The following is a 27,200-nucleotide window of genomic DNA, read 5'->3' on the forward strand; positions in this document are numbered from 1 at the left end:
TCTGCCTTTGTCAGACCTCCTTAGGGACACTGGTCCAGAGGGAATTCAGTAGGAAAGTGGACAAAACGCTGGCCCCAGACTCAGGAAGACCCGAGTTCAAATCAGGCCTCTGACACCTAGTAGCTATGCGACCCCAGGCAAGTCACCTGACCTCTGCCTACCTCAATTCCCTCATCTGTAAAATGGAGATAACAGCACCTCCCTCCCAAGACGGTTGTGAGAATCAAATGAGATCATATTTGTGAAGCCCTGAGTGCAGTGCCTGGCACACAGCAGGCACTTAATAAACGTGCGCTCCCCTTCTTCCTCCCTGAACACATTCAAGTCCAATGAGCAGTCATTTTATCAACCCATGCAAAAGGTCAAAGAACAGTATCTGGAGAGTAACTTGTCCCAGGACCTTTGCTCTCTGGATACCTTCAAAAAGAGAAGCAATGAGAACAGCAGACGTGTGCGCCATATGGTGGGCTGACCAAGATCTGAGGAGGGCTTGACACAGTGTGCTCCCTGTAGGCTGAGGAAGTCGTCTGTGATGCCTGGAATGCACGCTGAAAGAAGTGACTGGGGGCAGCTGGGCAGCCTCAGCAAACACAGGTCATGGCAGACTCGCCTCCTTTCCTCCCCTGATATTTACTAATGTGGATAGGATTTGCCTAGGTCTTAGCCAACGGTGTAGTTGTACTAGTCTTGTGGAAAAGGTGCAGAGACACAGATGAAGTGGTAACAGAACCTGGTGGGCTGAGGCCTGGATGGCTGGCTGACTGGACGGGAGTCATTCATGGTTCAATGCCAACGCGGCAGGTCATCCCTGGTGGGGAACCCTAGTTACCTACGCTTGTGCTGGGGCTGTCCGACATTGCAACCAATGACGGATCACTCATGCAATGACTTGCATGTTCATCGAATTTGTGGATGCTGCAAAGCTGGAAGAGATAATCAGGACACTGAATGACAGGATCCAAAAAGATCTCAACAGATGAGATTCAAGACACAGTACACTGTGTGGTAACTGCTGCCGGGGTTTGGCTGGACTAGGTGCCCACTAAGGTGACTTCTCTTCTCCAACTCTGGTTTATTTTTTTTTGGTATTTTATATGCCAAGCTCCTAGCCTAGCGCGTAGCAGGTTCTGATGATTGTCATTTTTTCACTTGGCTATCTTGTGAGGTAAGTAACTATTACTGTTATCTTACAGATGGGGAAACTGATGCTCACACACCTATGGTGATACTAAGGGTAGCATGGGAACCCTGGATTCTCCTGATCCCAAACCCAGACTGTGCTTCAAGGTCCCCCTTAGCCTTCCTCTTCCTTCTTCAATCCTCAAAATCTGTGCCTAGCTCCCACATCTCCTCATTTAGTCTCTGAAACCTTGAGCTCCCAAGAAGTCATGCTAGAGTAGTTGCATATTACTTCCTCTTTAAAACTCCAATTTCCTTATCTCCAAAATGAAGGGTTGGGCTGGATAACATCTACTTAATCTCTTACAGGTATATGACACTAGATATTATCAGAGTAATTAAGGGAAAAAAAGAAGAGGTAAATGTGTCCCTACAGAGATATAAAAGAAAGAAAAAAGTGGCTTACCAGTATAATTTCTCTCAATTGGTGTGATAGGGATGGTTTCGAGGGCCTTTTCCAGAAAATCTAACAGACAGGGACTAATCACCATTTCTTCTGGTAGCGACTGAAGGGCAACCCAGGCATATAATTTTGCTGTTTTTACTCCGCCGCTTCCTTTTCCTTTGGCTGAAACATTTGTAAGTGTTACACTATTTAAGTGACACTTGAGAAATCACTCCCTTAAAGTAAAAACACAGATTTCGCTGCTACAGAAGTCACAATGACAAGACACAGTGAACCATCTGATAATTAAGGACCACTCTTACTCATGAGTAACACAACAAAGCGGTCAGCAGGTTGGAAGAAATGACAAGATGATGCTAGGTGCAAGGATTATCAACAATTCTAACACAGTGGTTCTTCCTACTTGCTCTAGCTTGCGTATTTTCGTTTAATTCCCAACTTTAATTCCTTTTTCTACCTTAGAAGATGAAGTAAATTATGACTGATCACAGTAAATAAGTAAACGGCAAAGGAAGATTATAAGCAGTGTGTCCTTAACATGCCTTTTTAGGTATCTGGAGCTAAATCTAGAAAATGTGTCCAAACAACTAAGGGAGAGGGAAGTACTATCTCAAAGTCACCTGATCTGTCCCTTTTCCCTTGTGCCAATTTCACATATAACCCCTCCCCGAGCATGCAAGACAAACATGCCAACAAACAAGGAAGGAGGAGATGCTTGAACCAAGGCTGTACTGTCTCCCTCCACATCGTGTGAGCTCCTTCACTTCTGTCTTCATATCCATCGCTAGCCAGTAACCGATGGCCTGGCGCATTCTCAGGTTCCCTTTCTGGCCATCGGCCTCCTAGCTTCTCACTCTACCCTTTCTACAATATTCTCTTCACTCCCATGACTGCAGTCTCAACAATGATGGATCCTAACTCAGTCCTCCAGGGCCGATTCCTTGCTTGAAGGTCAGGGTGATTTTTTCTATTGGCCAGAAGACCCCTCCACTTCTGCTTCCTCAGACTCAGCAGGTGTACAAGTCAGGTCACCTTTCTGTTCAAAGATGGCTCTTTAAGCTGCTCCTTCACTTAAAAGCTGACATGTGCTCCTCTATGATTCCCTTATACAAAATATTACAAGTGATCTCCGTCTCACCAACCACCAGACGGTCAGCGGAGATCATGAGTTAAACGTTTATCATCTCCAACATCTTCACACAGGAAGGATGTCAAACATACTTGCTGCCTGCCTGGATCACATAATGTCTGAATTTCTCTGCCTGATTTAGTCTGCCCAACTTTCCACTATTTCCCAACATGCAGAATTTAGCTGAGCAGGTGTCTTTCAGCCCCTACACAGGCCACCATCATTTGTGTACGTGATGCTGTTTTGTTTGTGTAAAGTGCTATAGAAATGTAAGCTGTTTAAATTTTTCTCACCCTCATCTCTTATTGAAGGCATGGTCAGTCCTCTTCCCAATCATCTATCTATTTTGAAATCAGAATCTGATTTCCAGACAACAAAAATGGCCCAAATAGGGAAAGGTCCACTCATCCCATTCTCAAATTCCTCACACATAGTCAGGTCGGTTTACCATAGATCTTCTTTACAAAATCGAAGGTGACTTAAAGGACAACTTCCCCTGATTCCATCAATCATTCAAAGACAGACATGCAGTGAATGAAACAGATGACACTCAGTCCTGACTGCTCCTGTCTATCATTCAGACTGGCGTTATGCTAACAGCACACCAATCTGAAGAAAGGCCAAAGGAATACTGTGCTTATAATCCTGAATATGATTTATAAGAATTAGCACTTGTAAGCTGGGAAACATTTAGCATCCACTTTTGCAAGAAGAAAACACTAGAGCAAGCAGGAGATGGCAAACAAGATGAACAGAGACAGTACATTCTTCTTTAGTACCTGAGGGAAGCGGTGGGGGTTGGGGAGGAAGTAAGGTGTTAGTCCTGCTCTGGAAAGTGCTAGGTAAAAGAGAAGGAGGAGGAGGAGGAGGAGGAGGAGGAGGAGTAGGCAGGCCACTATCTCTCATACCATACAGCTTGGACTCTTTGGAAAGGGTTCTTGGCAAAGAAGATCCCCTGGAAGCATTTGGTGACTCAGTCTTTAGGGTCTTGGAGTTGTAATGTAGCTGTGTTGAAAACAAGTAAGTTTTAAAAGTCAAGTAAGGCAGAAACGAGGGCCTAATTAAAAACTTAGGGCCTAATTTATGAAATAATTTTCTTTATAGTAAAATCTTCATAGTACCTTAATCTTTTAAAAATTAAAATTTCACTAATCAAAATGTTAATAGTTTTATACTTTGAGATACACAAGCAAAAAGAGATAAAAACAGAATAAGCCAAAACATTAAGGCATAATGATACAAACAGTCCATGTTGGGGGAGGGAAGAGGGCAAACATCGTTATCAGACATGTGTTCACCTTCACATCAACTCCGGGGATGTAAAAGACTGTTGTCTCCAGGTCACTGGATTTGGTCTGCAGAGACGACGGCACTTTTTTGCCGGTCATTAAATGAGTTGTAGAAGCATAATTTGTTTGAAATTTCTTCTTTTTTGAGGGGGATTCTTGATCTAAGCTTCTGGAACTCCGGTCATAACTTCTGCGGACAGAAATACGTTGTTATTGATAGAAAATTACGATGCTTTTTATGTGAAGCAATCAGTTCATTAACATTTATTTTTGAAGAACAGGAAAAATTTAGGCTACAACTACACTCTAAAGTGAAAATAAGTCAACTCTAATTTTATTCAATTGTTAGGACTTTTGAAAAGGAACATTTCATCAGCATCTTTGGCTTGGTATGCCAAGGCATCATGGGAACTGGACCCATGGTGGAAGCTTAAATTACTGTGAGAAAACTGTGGAGACTAACAGCCATCCATCAGTCATCTGGCCAATGGGCCCTCAAAGTCGATGACCCAGAGAGTGACTGTCCTTCTGTGGGAGCCACCGTCCAAAGCAAACCCCAGTCTCTCACCCTGTCCATAGCTGTGACACAGAATCACAGACTAGGTAAGTAAAATTCACATCCCTTCCTTGTGGCTACCACCTCCCTGTTCTCTCCCCTGGCACACCTCAAGCCCTTCTCCCCCGCTTCAGAATCTCCATTCGATCATTAACAAACTCCCCTTCACCTCACAGCCTTCTTGCTGTGCCTCACCCAGGACACTGTTTCCTGACTCTGGGCATTTTAAATGTCTGGCTGTCCCTCATGCCTGGAATGCTCTCCCTCTTTGCTTCCTTCATGCCTCAGCTAAAATCTCGTTTTCCCCAGGAAGCTCCCTAAATTCTAGCGCCTGCTCTCTATCAGGTCTCCAGTTTATCCCGGCTCTTTCTTGTTTGCTCTGCTGTCTCCCCTTCATTAGACTGCGAGCTCCCTGAGCAGGCATGGCCTCTGGTCTTCCTTCATGTCCCCAGCATTGAGCCTGACACAGAGTAGGTACTGAATAAATATTTCTTGATTGACTGACTGATTCTTGTGCTCTCTCCATCCCATGGCCCTCAAGAAGGCCTGACTTTCCTTAGAAGACACCACTTTGTTGGCCATGCTTTCCAGAACTGGTTACACTGCCCCCTACCCTCAGTCCTGCAGAAACTGGCATGACAGTGTGACTGCCACACTTTCCCTCCACCATCATCACTTGGTAACTTCTTTTCTAAGGCTCACCACATCAAGCTACGTCCTTCAATCCAGGACCTGATGACAGCCATCTTGGAGCTCCTGGGGAACACTCCCTCCTTTCAGAAGGGGTTCAGTGTCCGGCTCAGTGTTTCTGCCTGTTCCGATGCCTGCCCTTACACTCTCGGGCTTCAATGCACACACTGACCTTCCCTCAGATCCACCGGCCTTTCAGTTCATCTATTCAGCTCCATTCTTTTCCCTCCCTTCATACCTCAGGCACACAGTGGGACAATCACACTCCCAAGCTGGTGATAACCCACCAGCATTCCACTTCCATTATTAACAAGGGTGGAATTCCTTGGCGAATGATAATCTTCTATCACTCCATCTCTCTTGGCTGCTTTAGCTCCCCATGACTGCCTGTCATGGTAATCTTCCAGGTCCAAACTCCTGACCTAACTGTACTCTCCTCCCTTCACAGTCTACACCTGGAGTAGTGACCAGTTTAATGTTACACTGTTCGATGCTTTCCACTTCTGACTCCCTTGGCCCCTGTCCTCCTCTTACCCACCCTGTCAAACCCCAGTCTGGATTACTTTCTCTCTACTCCCATGCTGCTACAGGAAGCCACCTAATGATGATGTCATGTCATTCCTCCTGGCCAGGCCCTCCTCCTCTTCCATAATTGATTCTTTCCGTCTTGCTTAGAAACACACCAACATTTCCACCATCTTTAACAACGCTTTGTCAAGCTCTTTCCTATCATTCAGTCACATTTCTAGGAAAAGGGTTGTCTCCACTGATCCCTTGCTTCTTTTCCTCTCACTCACTCCTTGAGCCTTTGGGATCTGGCTTCTGACCCCATCACTCAATGGTCATTGCCCTTTCAACAATATCTTAGCTGCCAAACCTGAGTCTTTTCTTCAGCCTTCCTGAACCAGATTCAAGACCATAACTGAACTGCCAAATGCCAAGACGCTCAGGTTAGCACTCTCATCTGCAACATCATGCGGTCCACTGTAACAAGTAATAACAAACAAAACAAGCTGACTGCATTCGTCCACATTATTTCCACAAGTATGGACATACTAACATCACCAATGAGAGGACTACTCATAGCACCCATTTAAATTGCTATATGAATTCAAGTTGCCACCACTGTAGAGACATTTGAATGATAAGAACCAGTTACACTTAATCTGTGTTTAAAACATTCAACTTAAATTTGGGTAAACCCCTTCATTTGATTAAATACGAGGGCAGTGAAGAAAGATCAAACGCTCTCCTCCGCCCCCTGGCCCCTCACCTTCTCAAGCTCATGTCATCATGTTCTTGCAGAAGGGTTGTTGGATGCAGGACACATTTTCCACTATCAATTTCAACTCGAATATCAAGTTCAAAGTCAATATTTCTCTCTGTGGTTGTGCCACTCAGATTTCTGTTGACAGGGGCTGTTGGCCAACGTTCAGTGAAGAGCTGATGCACAGCAGCAAAGCCTGTGGCCTTTTTACGGGATGTGTGGCTACAAAACAATATTCACGCATTACCTTTACTCATTAAACTAAATGTTATAAAATTTTTCTAAAGACCTGTATTTGAACATATTACAGTAACATAGTGTTAACATTTTCCTACACGTTATTTTACAAATTCATACAAACTAAAATTCGCTGAACCACAATGAGCAATAGGACTGTTCTAAGATTCCTATACATAGAAAGTAATAGCCCAAATAGTATAATATTTCAGAGTGCATAGTACGGCGAAATTTAATAAAAATAAATATAGAAATTCTGATTTGGAGTCCAAATAATTAACTTCACAAATATAATTTAGGAGGCGGTATGATTAGATAGCAGTTCTTGTGAAAAAGATCTGGGACTTTAAGGGGATGAGAATATCATTCAGCAAGGAGGTCTCAGGACTCTAGGTAGGAAAGCCCTCGTCACATCAGAGCTCACATAGTTACAATGCTCGGCGCTGGTGCCACATTTCTAGAAAGTCCAAGGACTCCTGTCCTTCTGCCCGCTTTTCTACTCCCCTTACCAATGGGTTTAGTGATCTCTACACAGCAGGTGGCAGAGAAGTCACCTATTGGACATTTCCAACGGGACGTCCCAGAGACATCTTTCCTCTTCCCAACGTTCCTATTTCTGCAGAAGGCAGCACCATCCTTCTGTTGTCTCAGGTTGGTCACCTTGGCATCATCCCATGTTTCCTCACCCCAAAGGGCAGATCAGCTGCCAGATCTTGTTGTTGGTTTGGTCAGGGGCAGGAAGCCTGTGGCCTCATCGCCCTTCAAAGATACTACTGCCACAGGTTCTTAATCGGCTTCCCTGGCTCAGGTCTCTCCCTATGCCTATCCACAATGTTGCCAAAGTGGTTTTCTTTAAGGGCAGGTCTGACGCACTTTGTAAACCCTTTAGCTGCTATGGAAACATGAAAACTTCTCTCCTTAACATTTAAAGCCCTTTCCTTACTGATCCCTACCTATCCTTTTAGCCTCTTGGTCCATGACCTGTGCCCCCTCCCCCACCCATACATATTCTGAGATCCAGCCAAACTGAGCCTCCCTCTAGTCTGTACAGATGCCACCCCATCCCATCTCCTGTGGCTTTGCAGCAGCTGCCCTCGGTGCTTGGAGTGCACCCCCTCCTAGGAAATGTCTAGTCCCAAGCAGCTTCTGCTACATGACATCTGTCCTGGTACCTGCCTGCCTTCCCAAACCATCCCTCCATTAGAATGTCAGCTCCTTTGGACGAGGGGTTATTTGTTCATTCTACATGTACCGTGAGCATTGAGCCCAATGTCTGGACATTGTGTGCTTAATGATGCTCTTTGGTTACATCTGACTTCTGGTGTTCTAGGACTAGGTGGCCACAGGTTCTGTGATGGATTGGTGAGGACCACTTTCTAAAGGGAAGATGAGAAACTAAGACAGGTCAAAGTGTACGGAGTGAAGAAAAGAAAATTAGCCTTTCTCATGGTTTATATAAAAACTAAAATGATAAAATATCGTCTAGATATGTACAACAGAGGGAAAAGGAAGCTACATCTATACTTCTTGGGGATAACTTGTGCCAGTGCCACTGAAAATAATCCTATTTCCTGTTTTCCTTCTGGTTGGAAAGGGTGAAATTGGCTATGCACACTGAAAATTATCAAGAGCTATCACTTATGTACAAAAATGTAAAATGCCTGAAAAACACAAAATAAATTAAAAATAATAATTCAATCTCAGAAAAGACAAATGAACTAACTGTAAAGGATCTAGCAAAAAACAAACAAACCCTGGTCCGGATGGATTTTTATAGCAGAACCTTTAAAGAATAATTAATACCTATATATAATTATTTACAAATTATTAATACTTGTACTCAATCATTCTCAAAACTGAGTGTTCTATTACACTCATAAGGCAAATATATTTTTAATTTTTAAACAAAGGAAGGATAAAGCAGAGAAAGAGAACTATAGGCCATTATCATTACTGACTAGATTATAAAATTCATAATAAAATTCTGGCAAAGCGGTAACAGCAATTTTTTTTAAAAAACCCAAACAGTGATTTGGTATGACCAAGTCGGATTTGTGCTAAGGAGGCAAAAAATGTGAATATTAAGAAAACCATTATCTTGACTAATCCTATTAGAAAAGAAAATCTAAAACCACTTTTACAGCAAAAGATGTAGTAGGGAAAGTCTTTGATAAAGAATGACATTCGTTTACGCTAAAAACCCTACAAAGGATGGGCAAAGAAGGATATATATATTTTTAAATACAGTAAAAAGTTTCTAAAACCAAAAGTTGGTGTTACATGTAATGGGAAAACTCTCGACACTTTCCCATTAAAAACGGGACAGTAAAGAAAGGATGCCTCCTCTCCCTGCTGTTACCTGTCCTAGTTACAGTAACAGAAATAGCAGTGAGGCAAAGGAAACAAAGGCCTAAAGAGGAGACAAGAGCAAATCCACATGCTGATGAGATGATGCTTTACTTAGAAAACCTTAAGAAATTAGAAGACAAACTGATATAATTAACAGCTTTCACAAAGTTACAGGCAGTCAACAAAATCAATCCACAAAAAACTATTAAACTATGCCACTCCTCCCGTTCACATTTTCACACGCACTTTTAGGGCCATTTCCCTGAAGCTAGAAACAGCATTTATTGGAAAAATAAATGGAACTACTTACGAGGGTTTCCTGTAAATGTAAAACCTTTCCCTGTCACGGTCATCTTCCTTTTCCTCCTTTTCGGAATCTTCGCTGGAAGAAGACAGACTGTCATCCCGCCTCCCCTCTTCATTTTGGAAAGGAATGCCTTGTGAGAAGATCACGGGGGTTTTCGGTGAACTGAACACCGAGCATGATCCTTCGCTGGTAGATGAATACTGTGTTGGCCCATCGATGGTTACAGACAAAAGGTCCAATTCTGTTTCCTCAGGAAACTGATGGTAAAAAGGCAAATTATTAAAATGAATCTCACTTCTCAATGACAAATCTCTGCAAGTTAAACTTCCTAAATTTGATCAGAAAAAACCCAGTGAGTATTTATATACATGCATGTGTGTCTCAATTTAACAGCTATCATCTTTAATATTTATTAAAGCTTAAAACTGGGACGTTGTATACATTTTTAAAAAGGGAAGACAATGTAATGCTACACTATCACTGTGTTCTCAAATAAATGGACTGAAAATCTGCCTTAGGGCAACATAAATGACAAATGGAAAACAATAATTTTTAAAATACAGCAAAAGTTAGACATGCAGAAGCCACAGTGAGAGTATATTAATCACTTGTGAATCAGAAAGACACAAGGGTGAATTAGGGAAAGAAGAGCATGCAGTGTTACTGTGGAATTTTTAGTAATCTTAGGATAGTAATATTAAATGTTTTTGGATAAATATGAAATCAGTATTTGAAATGAAGCAATCAAGTAATGGTGTGATTTAATACTTATAAGACTTAAAAATGTTCACCTCTATTAGAAATCTAAAATGCTCCATGACATTTAAAGTTATTACTGATTAAATGGTAGACTGGCATAATTGTAATTTCAAACCATTCTCAGATGCAGGTGTACCTCACTTTAGGAGAGCTATGGCTCCTGAACAGAAATCATGTTTTATATTCACTTGAAAGCTCACTTTTTAAAAGAACTCTGTGGAAGCTTTTGTGATACAAATCACCATTAAATTCACTGTTTTCAAGTTCAGATATCTGCATGTTACATCCTTCAAATGGGGAATACTTGTACTTAAAAGCAAAATCTTGAACCAGTACTTCTATTCAGACATAACAAATTCCTGTGGCTCATTTGAGTTTAAAATTTATGGTTTGAATAAATTATTTTTAAATGTGAGGCTTTTATATACATAAGTATGTACATGTATGTATGTATACGTAACTGCTAAATCTTAAAACCAAACTAAGATCTCTGGGATACCCTATATCTGTAATACATAACCTCATATATGTATAGATACTACATATTATATATGATGCACATACAAATGTGTGTACGTAAATATGTATAAAATAATCCAAGCATACCATTTAAATTGGACAACATAACAGCTAAAGGTCTCTTCTGGATCTAAATGATAATAATTTTTAAACACACTGTTTTATTTCTCCTGCTAATAACCAGTCCTGTGACCTGACTTTACTCTCTAAGAGAACGTTTCAAACTCACTAAGAGTGGGGTCACTCACTCACACCCTTCGGTCAACTCTAGAAGCCGATCAGGTGATGGTGATGCCATGTACTTCAATACCATCACTCATTCTGTTCTCATCTTATTTGATGGAGCTCAATTAAAAACTTTTCTCGGACAAGACTTCCTCCTGTTACTATTCTTTTACATCTGTTAATAATCTCTTATGGCTGACGGATGGATGGAGTTCATAGAAGTGGTTACATTACAACTAGCCATCTAGGTCTTGCTCTTATGTTTAAACATTCTATGGACTACTAAGTAGGTACTGCCTTTTATAATTAAAAAAGAGTTATCAGGCTGTACATTTATCTTCCAGCAGATTTATTCAACACGTTGGACGAAGGTGAGGACCCACTGTCTATTTTAAAGATATATTTGGTATTAGGACATTTATTATTGGTATAAAAGGCAGCATGGCAGTGGATAATGCTCTGAGTTTACAGACAGGAAGCACTGGGTTCCAGTTTGACCGTGGCAGCACAGTGGCGGCATGGACAAAGCACAGGACCTGGAGGTTCCATTCCAGCCTCTGTGACCCTGGGCAAGGCATCTAACCTCTGCCTGCCTCAGTTTCCTCATCTGTAAAATGAAAATAATAATACCCCCTACTTCCCAGGGCCATTGTGAAGACCAGGTGATGTAATCATGGTAAAGCTCTTAGCACAATGCCTGGCACCCACAGTGAGGGTTATATAAATGTTTATTTATTATTATAGCTATTGCAGCTACATAACACACTGGGCAAGTCACTTAACCTCTCCGGTAACTCCTAAGGGCTTATCCACTAAGTTATAGATGGATTTTTTTTTCCACCTTGGGTTGAAGGAGTTAGTGATGGTCACAGTGATGATGACGATAACTGGGTCTAGTAAGGGATTCAGCAAACTGGTATAGCTTACTCCCGTTTTTTGGTTCAAAATTTGTATTTGTTCAAGTCCTTGATTTGGAAATTATAAAAATTAAAAGGAGGAATGTTTAATATTAAAAATATTAAATTAACATTAAAAGTTTTTAAAAGCTGTTAAGTACTTTCCTATGTGTGTGTCTTATATAGATTATATATGGTGTCATGTTTACATGAAATTATTACAGGAATTTAAAAATTCTTTGTAAAGTTTTTTTTTTTTATCTGAGTTTAGTCTGAAATAAGAAGAAGATAATTTGAAAACAGATTTCATGGAAAGTTCATTAGCTTTATAGCATAATTTGTGTTCTTTTACCAGTACCTTAAAATACACTTCCCCTGGACATCGGGATTGTTGTGCATTTCCCCAAACTGTATTATTGAACTTAATTAAAATGACAAAGAAAAAAATTAACAAAACTCACAAAATGAAAACAATAATTACTTCATAAAATGCAAGGTGATCAGAGTGAAACAAAGGTCCTAACCTCAATTCTTACATGCACTGGATGGTCACTTGGGCAACATTCATGTTGACCCCAAATAACTCTTCCCTCTTCATCTCGATCTATATTCTAAAAGTCACACATACTTACTAACCTATACCAACACAGATAATACAAATGCAATCATGCAAAAAGTTATCATCACCTGAAGTGGTTATTTACCTCAAAGAAAACCTAATCAGCTGAAAAAAAAACCTTTTGCTAGCTAGTAGTTAACACAGACTGGTCTCCTAAGGACCATTCGTGGTCTGTTAGCCAATATCACATAGTATTAGTTTAGAATCCGACAAATTTTATTTAAGAAATTGTGGTATTTCATAGGAACCAAACTTCACTCTGCTATAAGCAAATACAATTGTCTCGATAATTTTAGTGTATTGTTTTCTGGAGTTAACACATGGAAATAGGTAAGGTATACAGACTGCAGAATATTTATCATATTTGTCCAAGCTGATTTGTGCGAATTTTAAAAAGTCTGAGAATCTCTGGCCTACACTCTTTTGGGTGCCTCTTAAAATGACCTGTAATTGTTTTTAAATTGTCACTGAAATTATCAAAAGTTATCAAATTGTTCTGAGCTCTAACAGGTAATATCTAAGATTTCTCTTACTGGGTCCTGGATGTTGAAAGTTACTCTGGGTCCAGGAGATGCTGCATCAACACGGATTTCTGGGAGCTCCTCATTTTCTCCCAATCGAGAACTGTAAGCAAATATAAAAGAGAGAAACATTAACTACTATCATTTCTATTTGAAATTTGCTAAGTAAACACGTAACTGCATCACCATTCTAGGCCTCCAAATTGGCTTCATTCACTAATTTCATTTGGCTATTATCACTTCAGCAAGAATCAATGGGCACTTGGAGAAAGTTTGATCTGGAAGGGACTTTTATGATCACTTAGTCCAATGACTTCCTTTTACAGACAGGATACAAGGACCCAGGAATATTAATTGTCTTCCCCATGGTCATAATAATAATTAGAGATGGAGTAAGCATTAGAAACCAAATCATAAAAGCTATAGTGCTCTTTAAACCATGCTGAACCTTGTTACTTTGCAGAGCCAGACCAAAAACCACCCCTACTTGCTTCACTTCAGAAAGGATGATGCTTATCTAACCACTTCACTTCAGGAATGTACAAGTTTTCTTTCTGATAGATTAATATATAATATACCAATAACTGTGTCTATCTGTGTAGACAGGCATGAAGACTAAAGCTACACCTAAGTTTTCTCAGATATCTCTCAATAAACAAAACACAAATTACTTTTGAACTAGACGTTTTGGTGCCTCCTGTTGCATTTGATACATAACACTATAAATTTCATTTTAAAATTTGGCGACACACCCCAGTACTATCATTTGTCTAATCAAATATCTTGCTATCCATCTGAAAAAAATGATGCTTTTCCTTCCTTCTGAGAGCACAACCAAGAAGTTTTAAGAGGGGAATGGAGGGCATAGTTCACATTAGATAATCTATTACTGGAGATCCTTCCATATTTCAACCCCTTACCTTGCTCTTTCTGTCCTTTTAAGAGGTGGTCTTCCAGAAGCAGCAATACTCTTTGACCGGCTGTAACTGGGTTTATAGCCTAGACCCCACTTGTCCTTCAGGGAAGCAGCCTGACAAAAGGGAGAAAAAATGGCACTACTTAAATTTTTTCATTCGCAAAGAATGAAATTCTACTTATTCAATATTTTCAATATTAATCAGTGATAAATTAAAGACACTGTAATACATTATTGTGAATTTTAAAAATTACAAAAAAAAGATGGTCAGCGAAGACTACATGATTCCAGTGTATGCCAAGAAGTAGAATTCTGTTATCACAGAAACACTCCAGGAATCATGTTCTCCGCTCATAGAGAGGTAAGGTTCAGTTGTTTAGGAGTAAGAAACGAACAAGTGAAAAGTTGATGGGAATACAATACAGGACAATTCCCAAATATAATCAGCAAAGCTGAATAGTATGACAATATACCACCAGTAGGCCTAGGGTACAGGGTAGAGGAGAAGGAAAAAAATGCGTAAGAGGGTAAGTGAATTCAAAGCGGCCCTCCTCTCATTTTTAATCTCCGTGATGAGCTATGAATTCTCGGGTTTGGGGGAGGGGAGCAATGCTAGGTTGGAATTGTTCTTATTTTGCTTTCTCTTCAGTAAAGTCTTCTGATTAAGAATTAATAGTACCTATTTGTCTATTAATAGTGTCTGTTAATAATTTATAAAAAGTTAATGGTGTCACCTTGGGTGACTTAATTAAACTGGAAACACTGCAGTGGGGGCTCAAAAACTACAGCTTTGAGTGGTAAAAGGACTCTGACTCTGGACTGGCAGTGGAGAGAGACTTGAGGCAGGGAGAACACATGTAAGGTGATTGCCAAAATCCAGGACAGAGGTCACTCACTGACCTCAGGCTCAACTAGGGTGGCACTCGTAGGGTAGTAGGACTGCAAGAAATGCATCGGGCTTAGAAGGGACAAAACTTGGGAAGAGTGACAAGACTGGGAACATGGGTAGACAGAAGGACGGGGCATCCTACTCTGCCATGACGGGGAAGTTCAGAAGAAGGGACAGGTGAGGAGAAAGGATGATGTCTGAACATTTCAGACAAGATGCACAAGAGGCAGGTGGGGATGTGGGACTATAGGTAGCTCAGGAAAGAAACAAGGGCCAGAAAAATCTACGTGAGAGTCATCAGTGGAGGGATAATAATGAACTCCATGGATGCTGGTAAGATCACCCAGTGGGATATGGACAGAACCATGCTCTGTTCAGAACTGAACTGAAGTCAGTGGGCGTGACATGAAGATGTAATAAGACAGCCAGAGAAGTGGGGGAGAAATGAATATTTCTCTGTTAGATTTAATAACTAATTATTGCATTAAGACCAAAATTTTCTCTTTTCTACTTCCTCATCCAGAAATCAACCAGCGTTGAGAAATCTCTCTTACAGATTTTTGCCCAGTCCCAGATCTAATCAGACAGCAAAAGAAATTCTAAGTTTAAGATAATGAGTGTTTGGTCAGACAGGGCCTGAGAAAATGTTGGTTTTCCCTACCACCAAGATTTGAGTGACCTCAGACATGCACCCCATGATAGCCCACCTCCCATCTGATTAACCAATTAGAAGTGATTAGGCATCCTTCAGGAGCAAACTCCTCTAGTAAGAGCATAGAAATGATGACCGCACCACCAGTAGGAGTCTCTGGTCTAAGACAGGCCCAGTGACTATCCTTTTATTAACAATCTCCTGGCCTTATTAATAAAATGATTAAATTACCTAGAAACTATGTCTCTTCAACTTTTTTAATCATCACAAGAGCAAGACAGAGTACAAAAAACCAGCAAAGGGCTGGGAAGAGGAAGAGGAGGTGTCAACCTTGTCCATGGATGAAGGCTAAGAAGACGTCATTAGATCTGGAACTTAACTGGTCACTTTGGAAAGAGGTGTTCCAGTTGAAAGATGAGATTGGAAGGCAGATGGTGGAGGGGTTAGAAGAGAAAGGAGAGGAAACAGAGGCACAGGGTATTGACAGCTTTTTCAAGTTGAACTGAGAAGGAAGAATCAGATGGTAGGATGAGAGGATGGAGTGAAGATCTTTGAAGGCTGCAGGAGACATGGCTCTGCTTGTAGGCAACAGGGAAGTACTCAATAAGATAGGAGATAACGAAACATGAGGATGAGGGTGGGAAATCTGGGCTACTGCGTAACCCTGAGAGAAAGGGAAGTTGAGTAGAGAGATGTTTGGGTGAAAGATCATTTAGTTCAGTTTTGAACATGTTGAGTTGGAGTTGTTTTTGGAACACATAGTTGAAAATGTCCAGCAAGTATTAGTCACTCATCTTTGGGAGCTCAGATTTAGCTATCTGCTAAAAAAAAGATGGGGGGGGGGGGGAGCGGGGTGAGGGTCAGGGATACGTGAACAAGGGCTGGCCTTGATGTCATCCTCCGAGGCTGGTGTAAAGGACCACATAGTGGTAGATGGTGCTCGACGGACTGGGGACAAAAAAGGAAGAACAAAGAGCTCTTGGCAAAGGGGCTCATTTTTTTCAGTGGAGTAAGAGGTGAAGACCTCCATTTGAGAGGTTGGGGAGAACGAGGGGTGTGGGACAATGAGGGGGGAGCATTTGTATTGGCTGTTATGGCCTTGATGGAGTGAGGACCGAGCTGAGATAAGCCAGAGTAAATCTGTAGTCTTTTCTTGGTGACCTCATCAGCTCACATGGGTTTAATTTATTCTGATGCTACAACTCCCCGACCTATCAGTCTGCGTCAGTCTCAATCCTGAGCTCCCAAAGATCTCTCTACTGAACTTCCCTTTCTCTCAAGGTCACCCAGTAGCTCAGATTAAGCTTTGTTACTCTGGATTCCTCATTCTCCCTCATCTACAAATCTAGCCAATTACTAAATTCTGCCAAAGTCACCTGAACCACACCTCTCATTTCTGACCCCTCCTCTCTACTAACAGAGAGAGCTATGGCTTTAGTGAAGGCCATCATCATCATCTTCCTCCCGGGCTACTGCAAGGGACTCCTCAGTGGTCTCTCTGCATCAAAGACATTTGTGATCTAACCCTCCTCAACACAGCAGCCACAATCAATTCCTTGAGCTCAGATACGACCATGCCCCTCTCCTTCATCTTCCTCTTCCTCCATCCTCCACCCTCCTCCTCCATTCTCCGTCCTCCATCATCCTCCATCCTCCTCCTCCATACTTCCAGTAGTACCCTACTGCCTCTAGGACAAAACAGAAACTCCTGCTTGGCTTTGAATGCCTTTCACATTGTGGTGCCAAATGACCTTTCCAGGGAGTCTGCACATCACCCCCCTTCCTGTTTTCATACCTTTGTCCTGACTCTCCCCACACATCCCAAATGCAGTCCTTTCCCCCTCTTCCTCAGAGTCCTTCACTGTCTCTGACAGGTAACTCTAACACAACATTCTACACAAAGATTTTCCTGATCCCCATAATCACCGTGTGTTTATTTTAAGTTTTTCAGCATGTATTTCTATTACCTACACACGGTCTGCCTGACTAAATGTAAGCTCCTTCAGAGCACAGATGGTTTCATTTTTTATCTTTGTATCACCAGGGCCCATGATGGAGCTTGGCACAGTAGGAGCTTAATGAACGCGCACAGCAAAAGCTACATGAATAATTCAGACTGTACTCTGTAGCTGAAACGGCTGTGAATTAAATGAGTACCTCTATGTGAGACACTGCTGTTTTAGGTTGTACTAAGAAGTGGAGGGTAGGTTCAACTGCATCTGAGACTGCCCAGAGTTTGGGATGACCCTGATCCCCATCTTGACACAAAACCATCTCTTCCTAGAAATGAACCTTGGAACATCTAAATCTCTGATGAATCAAAACTGTGGATGGCCCAAAGAGCAGTGGAGAGATAGAGGCAGCCAATGAAAGCTTGTGAAGATGTGGCTGGTGGGGCATCACTGAGGAAAATGTATCTTTAGAGGAATAGATGGGTAGCTAACGTAAGAGGAAGGAAAGACAACAGAAAGACAAGGCTGCACATCAACCTGGTATCCACCCAAAGCCAGAAAAGAGGCTAGAGAAAGGATGCCGCCAAGTTGGGTGGATCCTATGGTGGACCTGTGGGAGATTATGGATGAGAAAGGCAACGGGGGTGGGTGGGGGGAGAAGAATATCACCTGGGTGAGATTACAGGACCAAGGTACCACAGAAACACTTATCTTCCTGTCTGTGACTTGAAAAAAACCTATCTTTCCAGAACCAGAAATTATACAGTTTGTAATGCACCTATTTATAAAATCGCTGGTTTCTTTAACATATTTAAAAGTTTTAAACATTTACTCACCCGCATGCTTGACCTTCGCAACTTTTTGCGGACATCTCTACGAATATCATTCACTGCAACAGACTCTAACTGCTGGTATCGCTGAATTTCTTGGTTTATAGTTCCTTCACTTGCACCCAGTTTTCTGAAAAAAAAACAAAACCCAGTGCAATAAATATTTTTAATATTCGTAAAGCTCTTACAAAAAGGAGGGGATGCTTTTCACTTTCACCTTTTGATAAGGATTTAGCAAATTAAAGTGAAATGAAGTTTTCTGAACAGTCTTTAAGTTGGCAGGCAGTTAATATATTTCTAGGGCATGGAGATGAATGGTACCTTCATCTGCACAAAGTGTATGTTTTTCCCTGAGTGATAATTTCTCTCTGTTCCTGAAAGACTGAGAGTCCCAACACAGGACCCCATTAAATAGGCATTAGAAGTATAAGAAATTATGCTCATTTTTTTTGTACCCCATTCTTGGGCAACTGTTGTCATAAGGGCTTGAGAATTTTATCTTACAAGAAAACTGTATGATAATGGGAAATGCAAAAGTCACGTTCAACAAATTTAAATGATAATAGTGACAAGAGGTATGTATCTACATAAAGTGCTAGACTGGAAGTAAGGGAGTCCTGAGCTCAAATCTGACTAAGTCAGTTAGCCTCCCGATATTTCAGTTTCTTCACCTAGAAAATGGGAACGATAATAGCTCTGACCTCATATATACGCATGTATGTATGCATCTGTAAGTTTATGCAACGTGTATGTTTATACACAAACACAAAGCTCTGTAAACTTTAACATAATTGCTAATCATTACTGTGAGAAAGAATTGAAAATCAAGAGAATGCCCATCAAAGGGGGGGAACGGCTAAACAAACTATGATATGAATGTAACGGAATACTGTTGTGCTATAAGCAATGCTAAGCAGAACAGTTGCAGAAAAGCCTGGAAAGATTTCTATGAACTGATGCCAAGTGAAGTGAGCAGGACCAGGAGAACTTTGCACACAGTAACAGTAACATTATACAACGATGAACTGTGAATGATTTAACTATCTTCAGCAATGACCCAAGACAATTCCGATGGACTTATGATGAAAAATGCTATTCACCTCCAGAGAAAGAACTGAAGGAGTCTGAATGCAAACCAAAGCATACTTTTTATTTTCTTTATTTTTCTTTCTTTGTTTTTGTATGTGCTTTCTTTTGCAACAGGGCTAACATGGAAATATATTTTGCATGATTTCACATGTATAATCTATATCAAACTGCTTGCCTTCTCAAGAAGAGGGGAGAGGTGGAGGGAATTTAGAACCCAAAATTAAAAAATACTGAATGTTAAAATTTTTTTACATACAATTGAGAAACATTTAATGAAGTAAAAAAAAAAACATATTGGGGAAAAAAGAGAGAGAGGTCATGTCTTCAACTAAGTAATCTGGTGGAAGAATCAGAAACCTGTGTTCTAATCCCTGGATCTTAATTTACCATAGTGTTATTCTGGGCAAGTCTCTTAACCTCTTGGCACCTTCACTGATTTCTTCATTTGGAAAAGAAAGGGAATTAGCAATTGCGTGTTTAAAGTTCTTTCCATGTCAGAGAGATTGAGTCTACTCCTACCAGAATCAGGAACAATCAATTAAAACAATGCCAACCAGACACACGTACTTGAGATCATCAATTACTTTGGCCTGTTCGTTCAGTTCTCTGATGTCCACAATGCGTTTCATGATTTTCCTCCCTCTTAGTTCTCCTGGTTGGGTACAAGAGGCTCCTTGCCTTCGATAATCTATAACTTCCTGAGAAATCAAACACACGTTTGGAACATCTCACCCATTACAAAAAAGTGTATCTAGACTAACACAAAATTACCACTCAAATCAAAAAGCATGCCAAAATCAGGGGAATCTGCTGAGGAAGCGGATTAGAGATTCATTTGTGATCTGTGTCTGATCATGTTTACCCGGACTCTCTTTAATTACCACCTACATGCCCCCATGAGTGAGCCCTGCATGCTTTCCTATGCGTCTTGCTGGACTGAGAGGCAGCACCCCTCTCTGATCCAAGCAGATATTCTGCAGGAACAGAAGAATGATGATTCTGGGGTGTCAGCCCCAGCAGGTGATTTACAAGTCGCTGCCCAAAGGTCAGTTTGTCGCCATCTCCACATCCTGAGCTTCCATCTGAATTCTAAATGATGAACAGCACAATTAGTTTCTTCTTTTTTTCCTGAAAACAGAAGCAATTTCACGTACAACAGTAACTGTTCTAAAATTCATTTGGTTAAAATCAGAATGAAAACAATGATTTTTTTGATTTAGCTAACGGATGCTAATAACTTCATACTACAGACATAAACTTAATTTTTGACTCCGGGTTTTCAGCTGCTTGTTAAAGCACCAGGAGGTTCAGGGTCCTCAGGAAGCAGAAAGCCTAAGTAAAAAGACAACTCAAATGCCCTTGGAGCTCAGGACCTCTGTGGCACTGAGTGTGTCACAGCCAATGACACGGAGTCGGCACCGTTCTTGGCACAAGGCCCAGAACCCACGGCAGTGACTTACAGCATGCACAGTGGGGGACATTGTGTCCGTTTCATCTTCATCCGACAGATCGGCAATATTCACTGAGCTGAGGTCAGCAATATCGTCCACGTCCTCCTCTCCCGTCAAGGTGGTCAGGGTGTTCCCTAGAGCATTCAGCCTCTTCCCAATGTTAGGATCCATGTGGACGTCAATTCCACACATTTTCCACAACACATTGAGTGTCCAGGTCCCAGCACTGCTACTTTCTGTTCAAAGAGGGGAGATGCAGTTTTCTCAGGTTATATCAACATACATACAAATAATAACAGGATGGATAAAAAAAAAAAGACACGATAGATATGCACCACATCGGAGTTTACTGGCCATACTGACTGGGAAAAATCAACATTATGTCCTGCATTCTGTGTTGTCTTTGAAAACGACCCATGCAAATTTGGACTGTCTTAAAGTTTCACATGCAAACAGTCCCCAGTGTAAGTACTTTTGTATCTCTCTGACATCATCTGCCAATGGCAAGTTGACACATTTTTGGCAAAAAATAGTCATAGTTGCCTAGAGCATGGAGGGGTTAGAGAGACAGGCTGGAGTTCAAACCAGATCTTCCTGGCTCTGAGGCCGACTCTGCACACCCTCTCAAGAGTCACACAATTGTACTATGGTTCTCCCTGGTTCCGGTTGTCATCACCTCAAACCTGGACCAATCCCAGTGGATTCCCTGACTCCACTCCCTTGTTCACATCAGTGATGCTCAACTGGTGAATTTTCTCAAAGCACTTTCTGCTTTATGAAACCTCGATACCACATTGCTTACTAGATTTAGCTACTGTTTACATAGCTCCTTAAGGTTTGCAAAAAGGTTCACAAATATCACATTTTCTCTTTCCTTAGAATGACTAAAGTCAGTTCAAAATCTAGCTGCAAACTGTCTTTTCGCTCTCATCATCATAGACGTCAGCAGCTCCAGACTGTTCAGAGGTAGGACAAACAGGAGATGCAAAGTCCAAAGGGAAGTCAGCTCTCAAACAGCAAACAAGTGTGTCAAATAAAACAAGAGCACAACCAAGAAAAATCACCTTAGAGAAAAAGATTAAGGAGATGAATGAGCTATAAAAAGATTCCAGGAATGAAGACTAAATATATACTAAGGAGTCTGAGAAATAAGACCCAAGAAAAAAATAACATGAGAAAAAGCCCCCCAATCAGAGGTGCTTATCATAGGATAACTGAATGTAGATAATAATTTCACCAAAAGAAATAAAAAACTAAGATAAATAAAGGGGGGGATTTAAATTAGCAAAGAGCACACACACACACACAATGACAAACAACCTGGGTCAATGGCTGCAAAGTCACAGTTCAGATTCACACCCCTCTCTTCAGTCCTGCACTGACTGTGTCAAGCTGGACTGACCAGCCTCCTTTTTCCTGCTGGCAGGGAGTTCAGGTGTGTGCTTACACCTGCATGTCCTTACAGGGATGACACTACCTCTGGCTTTAATATTCTTTAAGATAATTTTCAGGGGGATTTTCTTTTGCTAATTCTTTTATGGCAGTTTCTACTTATTACACTCTTTCATATGGCCTTCTGTTAGCTTAGAGCTTTGAAATTTTTGAAGGTATTTCTCTTTGTAGTGTGCTTTCATTTACTTCACTTATTAACTATGCGTAGTAGTTTTTAATAATTTAAAAAATTTCTTCTGCTTTTGTAACGATTCCCCCTTCATTTGCTTTGGTTGCTTTGAGGCCTTCTTTTTAATCAAGCTGGCTAAATATTAATTTACTAACATGATTAGTCTTTTCAAAGAACCAGCTCTTAGTTTTCTTGATCATTTCTAGTCCCGGTTTCCAGTTTATGTATTTCTCGCTCCTCTTTTGTGCCTACCTTTAGATTTGTTGTTTGTTGGCTTCCTAATTCTTTTAAATGCATGTTCAGTTCATTAATCCTCTTTTTTCTATTTTCTTAATGTATTATTTTTGCTCTAAGGATTGCTTGAGCTGAATCTAAGAAATTTGGGGATGTTGCTTTATCATTTTCTTTGACAAAATTATTAATCGCATCTATGATTTATTCTTTGATCTACTCAATAGGCTTTCATTGGCAAGTCTCCATTTATGTTTGTCTTCTGTCTGTACTCTCTTAACTCATGACTATTTTTACTGCGTGATGGTCTGTAAAAAGGATGTTTAATATTTCTGTCTTTTTATACTGATTCGTAATATCTTTGTGCCCTACTATGTGGTGCTGAGATATATGGACACTCTTTAGCAGTCCAATTTAGAAGATGCCCCAGTTTCTCTAGAAATATGTTCAATTCAATAATTTCCCTTTTATCTTTTTTGGATTTGTCCAGAACTGAGAGAGGGGCATTCAAGTCTCCTGCTATTATTACACTACTATCTATGTCTTCTTGTAATTGTTATTTTTTCCTTTATGAATTTAGATGCAAAAGCATTCAGAACACATACATTTAATGCTAACACTCCTTTGTCGTCCATGGTTCCATCCAGCATAATCCAGTTTCCTCATTTACCTCTTCTTACGTTGTGAATTTTTCCTTTTGTCTTATCTGATAATGATTGAGATGGCCGCTTTTTTAGATTGCCTTGATTTTTTTATTTCATGTATGCCTTTTTCGTTGCTACTTCTTAAATTTTTTATTTGTTTAATCCATTCACATTAAAATTATGAGTTGGGTTGTTATTTTCCTCCATTTGTTTCTACTAATGATTTCCCTTCCTGAATTAGGGCTTTTTTGTCATCCTTCTTCCTCTTGAAAGACGGTACCTTTTTTTTTCAGTTATTTTTCCGTAATTTACTTTAAAGCAATCCTAATTCCCAGAGGCTCCCTTTCCCTCACTCTCAGTCGCCCTTCCAGCCCGTTCTTTCCCCTTTGTTTTGGAGTATTACTAATTAATTACTTTTTCTTCCTACTCTTGTCTAGTTTATCTGATTGTTCCCCTCTTTTCTTTTTTCTCAGTTAAGTAAAGTGACTCAATAGATCAGTGGTCAAAAACCACGAATAAACATTCTCTAAAGAAGTGCAAACCATAATAACCATCTGAAAGAATTATCCAAATTGTTAATATGAAATGCAAATTAAGATAACCCAGGTTTTCACCTCATGGCTCTGGCAAAATGAGAAAAAACCCCAGAAACAGTCAATGCTGGATGAGTTAGGTGAATATAGGCACACTAGCGCATGGATGGCCAAGCTGTCAACCAGTATAATCATCTTGGAAAACAGCATGAAAACAAAGTGAATGTTCATACTGTCTGACCATAGAGTCTACCGCTTGGCTTATTTCATGGAGGCCCTTGAAGAGAAGAGAGTCCTTATATACACCAAAGCATTTACGGCAGCACTTGCGGTGACAGCCTTCAGGTGGGAAATGGCCAAACAAACTGTGGTACACGAATGCAGCTGTGAGAAACAATGAGCGTGACAAATAAAAAGACAAAGAGCATGGAAAGACTTCCATGATCCGACACACGGTGAAGTGAACCAAGAAAATAAAACAGCATACATAACAGCTAACAACGGATATGGAAAGAGCCACCATAATAATTAAGTGAATATTATAAAATTACACAGAACAAGCAAGGCCCCAAAGATAAAAGGCAGCTCCATGTCATTACTTTACAGAAGTCCAAAGGTGTGGTAGGTTGTATCTGCTCTCAGATCTTTTTCATGTATTGATTGGTTCTGATGATTTTTTTTCTTCCTTAAAAATATTATTTCTTAAATGTCTTGGTCATCAAGGAAGTAAAAGGATAGTGGGAGAAATTTTGTTGGTGTTCAGTCATTTCAGCCATGTCCAACTCCTCATGACCTCATCTGGGGTTTTTGTGGCAAAGAACACTGGAGTAGTTTCTCATTTTCTTTTCCAGCTCCTTGTACAAATGAGGAAACTGAAGTAAACGGGGTGAAGTTGCCCAGGATGTCCCAGCTAGTAAGTGTCTGAGGCCAGATGTGAACTTGGGAAGATGAGTCTTCTTGAGACAGGTCTAGCACCATGGCGCCTCCTAGCTGCCCCGTGTGATACTCATGTTCAGTGGTGCATAGCCACACACTATCTCTAAAGGAATATTGCGGGGAGAAATGGTCCTTTGTTTTGGGAGTAATCTATTTCTGAAGATAATCCAATCCCCTCTCCTCCTCCTCACCTCCAGTCCCAATGAGTTGACTGTTTTTAATCATCTCGTGTAGATACTTCTAGCCTCTCAGACAACTGTCACATCAGCAGATACTCTCCACCCACCTAGTTTTTTCAGTAGTATGCCTGGTCAGAACAAAATCTTTTGCAAGGTTATGGAGGCTCTGTGATGCTGGGGGCTGATGCCACCAGAACAATGACATCTGCCAACCATGATTATGTGGAAGACCTCTCTAGTCAAAGGGCATCTCTCTTAACTTGGACTGTAGGGTGGAATCTATGGTGAGCTTACATCTCCCAGCTTCATGCCTCTCTAATGTTAATAATGAGAGTTTTGTTAAGCAAGGTTTTATCTTTTGGTTTCTCTCTCAAGGACTTGATCAATTATGATATTAGAGATGACAAAAGACTCCTTGTAAGAAGAAAGTCTTTATGGCAGCATTTTCCTTTACCAAATAAAAAATTTTTGTTTTTTGGTAATCAAGAAACAAGCCAGAATAGGTCAGATTACCTAAAAGCAAGGCATCCAGAATAACAAAGAAGATATACACTGAGAAATAATCTTTGTACGAAACATTTTTGATAAAAGGCTGAAATAAAATCTTTAGGAATTTGAAATAAATTTGAAGAGGAGCCATTCTCCCACAGGCAAGTGATCAAAGAATATGCGCAGACAGTTCTGCTAAGAAGAAAACGACAACTATCAAATGGCTAGTTGAAAAAGTATTCAACAGTGCTGGTGATGACAGAATTATAAATTAATACTATTCAATACACTGCCACATTCAATTGGCAAAAATGTTTAGAAGGTTATAAAATTCAGGGTGAGTAAGCTGGTAGAAAATTTATCATGCTAATAAGCTACTGGTTGAGTTGTGAATTTCTGGAAAGCAATATGGAATTAGGCATAAGAGTTATAAAAATGTTTAGACTTTTGACCTAATGATTCCACTTTTAGATTTCTTTCTTAAGAACATTGAAAGAAATAAAAGCCTACTGGTATACTAATATTTCTAACAGCACGATGGGCAATAATGAAACGCGCAGTCAGTGCCCAATAATTCACAGATGGCTAAAAAATTATAGTTATATGAATGTAATGGAAATATTTTTAACCTAATAAGACATGATGAATTCAAAGAAATGAGAAAAGTTTTAAGAAGTAGAAGCAACAGGAAGAAAGCAGAACTAAAACAACAATATACACACTTATGAATGAAGACATTAAGCAGCAAAATAAGTAACTGTGTGTATATGTACACATGCAGATTCACAGATGCATACATACACACATGTATTTACATGTACACATGTGTAGGTGTATGTATTGTGCGTGTGTACAAACAATCAGATTACTTCCTGATCATTCACCATGTGTTCTGCATTCTCATTTCCATCTTTCTCCTGTTACCTCTCTCTTCCTATACAATAATCTGAATTATCCTTGGGAGCACAGCACAGATGCCACCTCTTCCATGAAGCCTTCCCTGGTATCCCCAGTCAGTCATTCTTCCTCCCTGTAAACTCCCAGAAAATTTTCTATTTGGCATTTGTCACTATGATCTTCTATTATTGGATTTGTCTGTGTTTCAGTTCCCTTATTTGGTTGTAAACTGTCTGAGAACAGGGAATAAGTTTATTCATTTTTTTAATCTCCAGCACTTGATCCAGAACTGGACTAGGTTCTCAGTAAGTATTTACTGAAGGAAGTAAAATCTGGAAAGATATTCATGTTATAACAGAACAGTCAAGTTGAAAAAACAACATCAGTAACGTGAGTTAAACTAATTAAGCATGAAGATGAGATGTAGACAAAATTCTACAAACAGTGTGCGTGACAAAAAATATGTGACCTTACCAGCTGCTGCCTGCCCAGTGGTCCTGGAGCAGACCTCATAAGTCCCATCAGGCACCACACCTACAGATTGAAAAAACAAAACCACATTACATGAGCCTTTTTGACACCAAGACTAACCTTGTGGTAACATGTTTTGTTTAGACTCTCACTAGAAAGACGACTGTCTAAAACCCAAACAAACCACTATCTATAAATAATAACGACACCGACACTTAGCATTCATTTAGTGTGTTAAGGTCTGCTCAGCACTGACAGGTACGACCTCATTTGATCTCTATAAGAGCCCTGACAAGTGGGTGCTGGGCAGCCTCATGCAAATCACTTCTCCTTTCTGGGTTTCATTTTTCTAAAGTGTAAAAATGAAGGTGTTTAACTGGGTGATCTTTATGGTTTCTTTTAGCACTTACAAAATTCTGATTTCAAGAATTTCATTCTCACTCTCCTCATCCTGGGAAATACTGTAGAAATA

At 40.3% G+C, this 27,200-nt stretch overlaps 1 protein-coding gene across 11 annotated transcripts in view; it reads right to left on the minus strand.

Moving 5' to 3' along the window:
- Positions 1 to 27,200, minus strand: part of BLTP1 (bridge-like lipid transfer protein family member 1) — a 206,545-nt gene that overhangs the window by 24,926 nt on the left and 154,419 nt on the right. For 7 of the 11 annotated variants that reach the window (XM_072625207.1, XM_072625201.1, XM_072625203.1 and 4 more), the window contains 13 exons: positions 26,732 to 26,791; positions 20,737 to 20,963; positions 20,165 to 20,365; positions 19,844 to 19,974; positions 18,194 to 18,317; positions 13,869 to 13,978; positions 12,961 to 13,051; positions 12,167 to 12,229; positions 9,413 to 9,666; positions 6,523 to 6,738; positions 4,013 to 4,193; positions 3,623 to 3,719; positions 1,586 to 1,747 (listed from right to left, as the gene is read on the minus strand). In XM_072625207.1, coding sequence (XP_072481308.1) covers positions 1,586 to 1,747; positions 3,623 to 3,719; positions 4,013 to 4,193; positions 6,523 to 6,738; positions 9,413 to 9,666; positions 12,167 to 12,229; positions 12,961 to 13,051; positions 13,869 to 13,978; positions 18,194 to 18,317; positions 19,844 to 19,974; positions 20,165 to 20,365; positions 20,737 to 20,963; positions 26,732 to 26,791 — 1,917 coding nt within the window. Of the gene's footprint in view, positions 1 to 796; positions 924 to 1,585; positions 1,748 to 3,622; positions 3,720 to 4,012; positions 4,194 to 6,522; positions 6,739 to 9,412; positions 9,667 to 12,166; positions 12,230 to 12,960; positions 13,052 to 13,868; positions 13,979 to 18,193; positions 18,318 to 19,843; positions 19,975 to 20,164; positions 20,366 to 20,736; positions 20,964 to 26,731; positions 26,792 to 27,200 lie in introns of those variants that run through there. The other 4 variants (XM_072625208.1, XM_072625205.1, XM_072625204.1 and 1 more) reach the window with 4 other exon arrangements.

Source organism: Notamacropus eugenii, chromosome 7, assembly GCF_028372415.1.
Source record: "Notamacropus eugenii isolate mMacEug1 chromosome 7, mMacEug1.pri_v2, whole genome shotgun sequence".
In the NCBI taxonomy this organism is placed as follows: Eukaryota; Metazoa; Chordata; class Mammalia; order Diprotodontia; family Macropodidae; genus Notamacropus; species Notamacropus eugenii.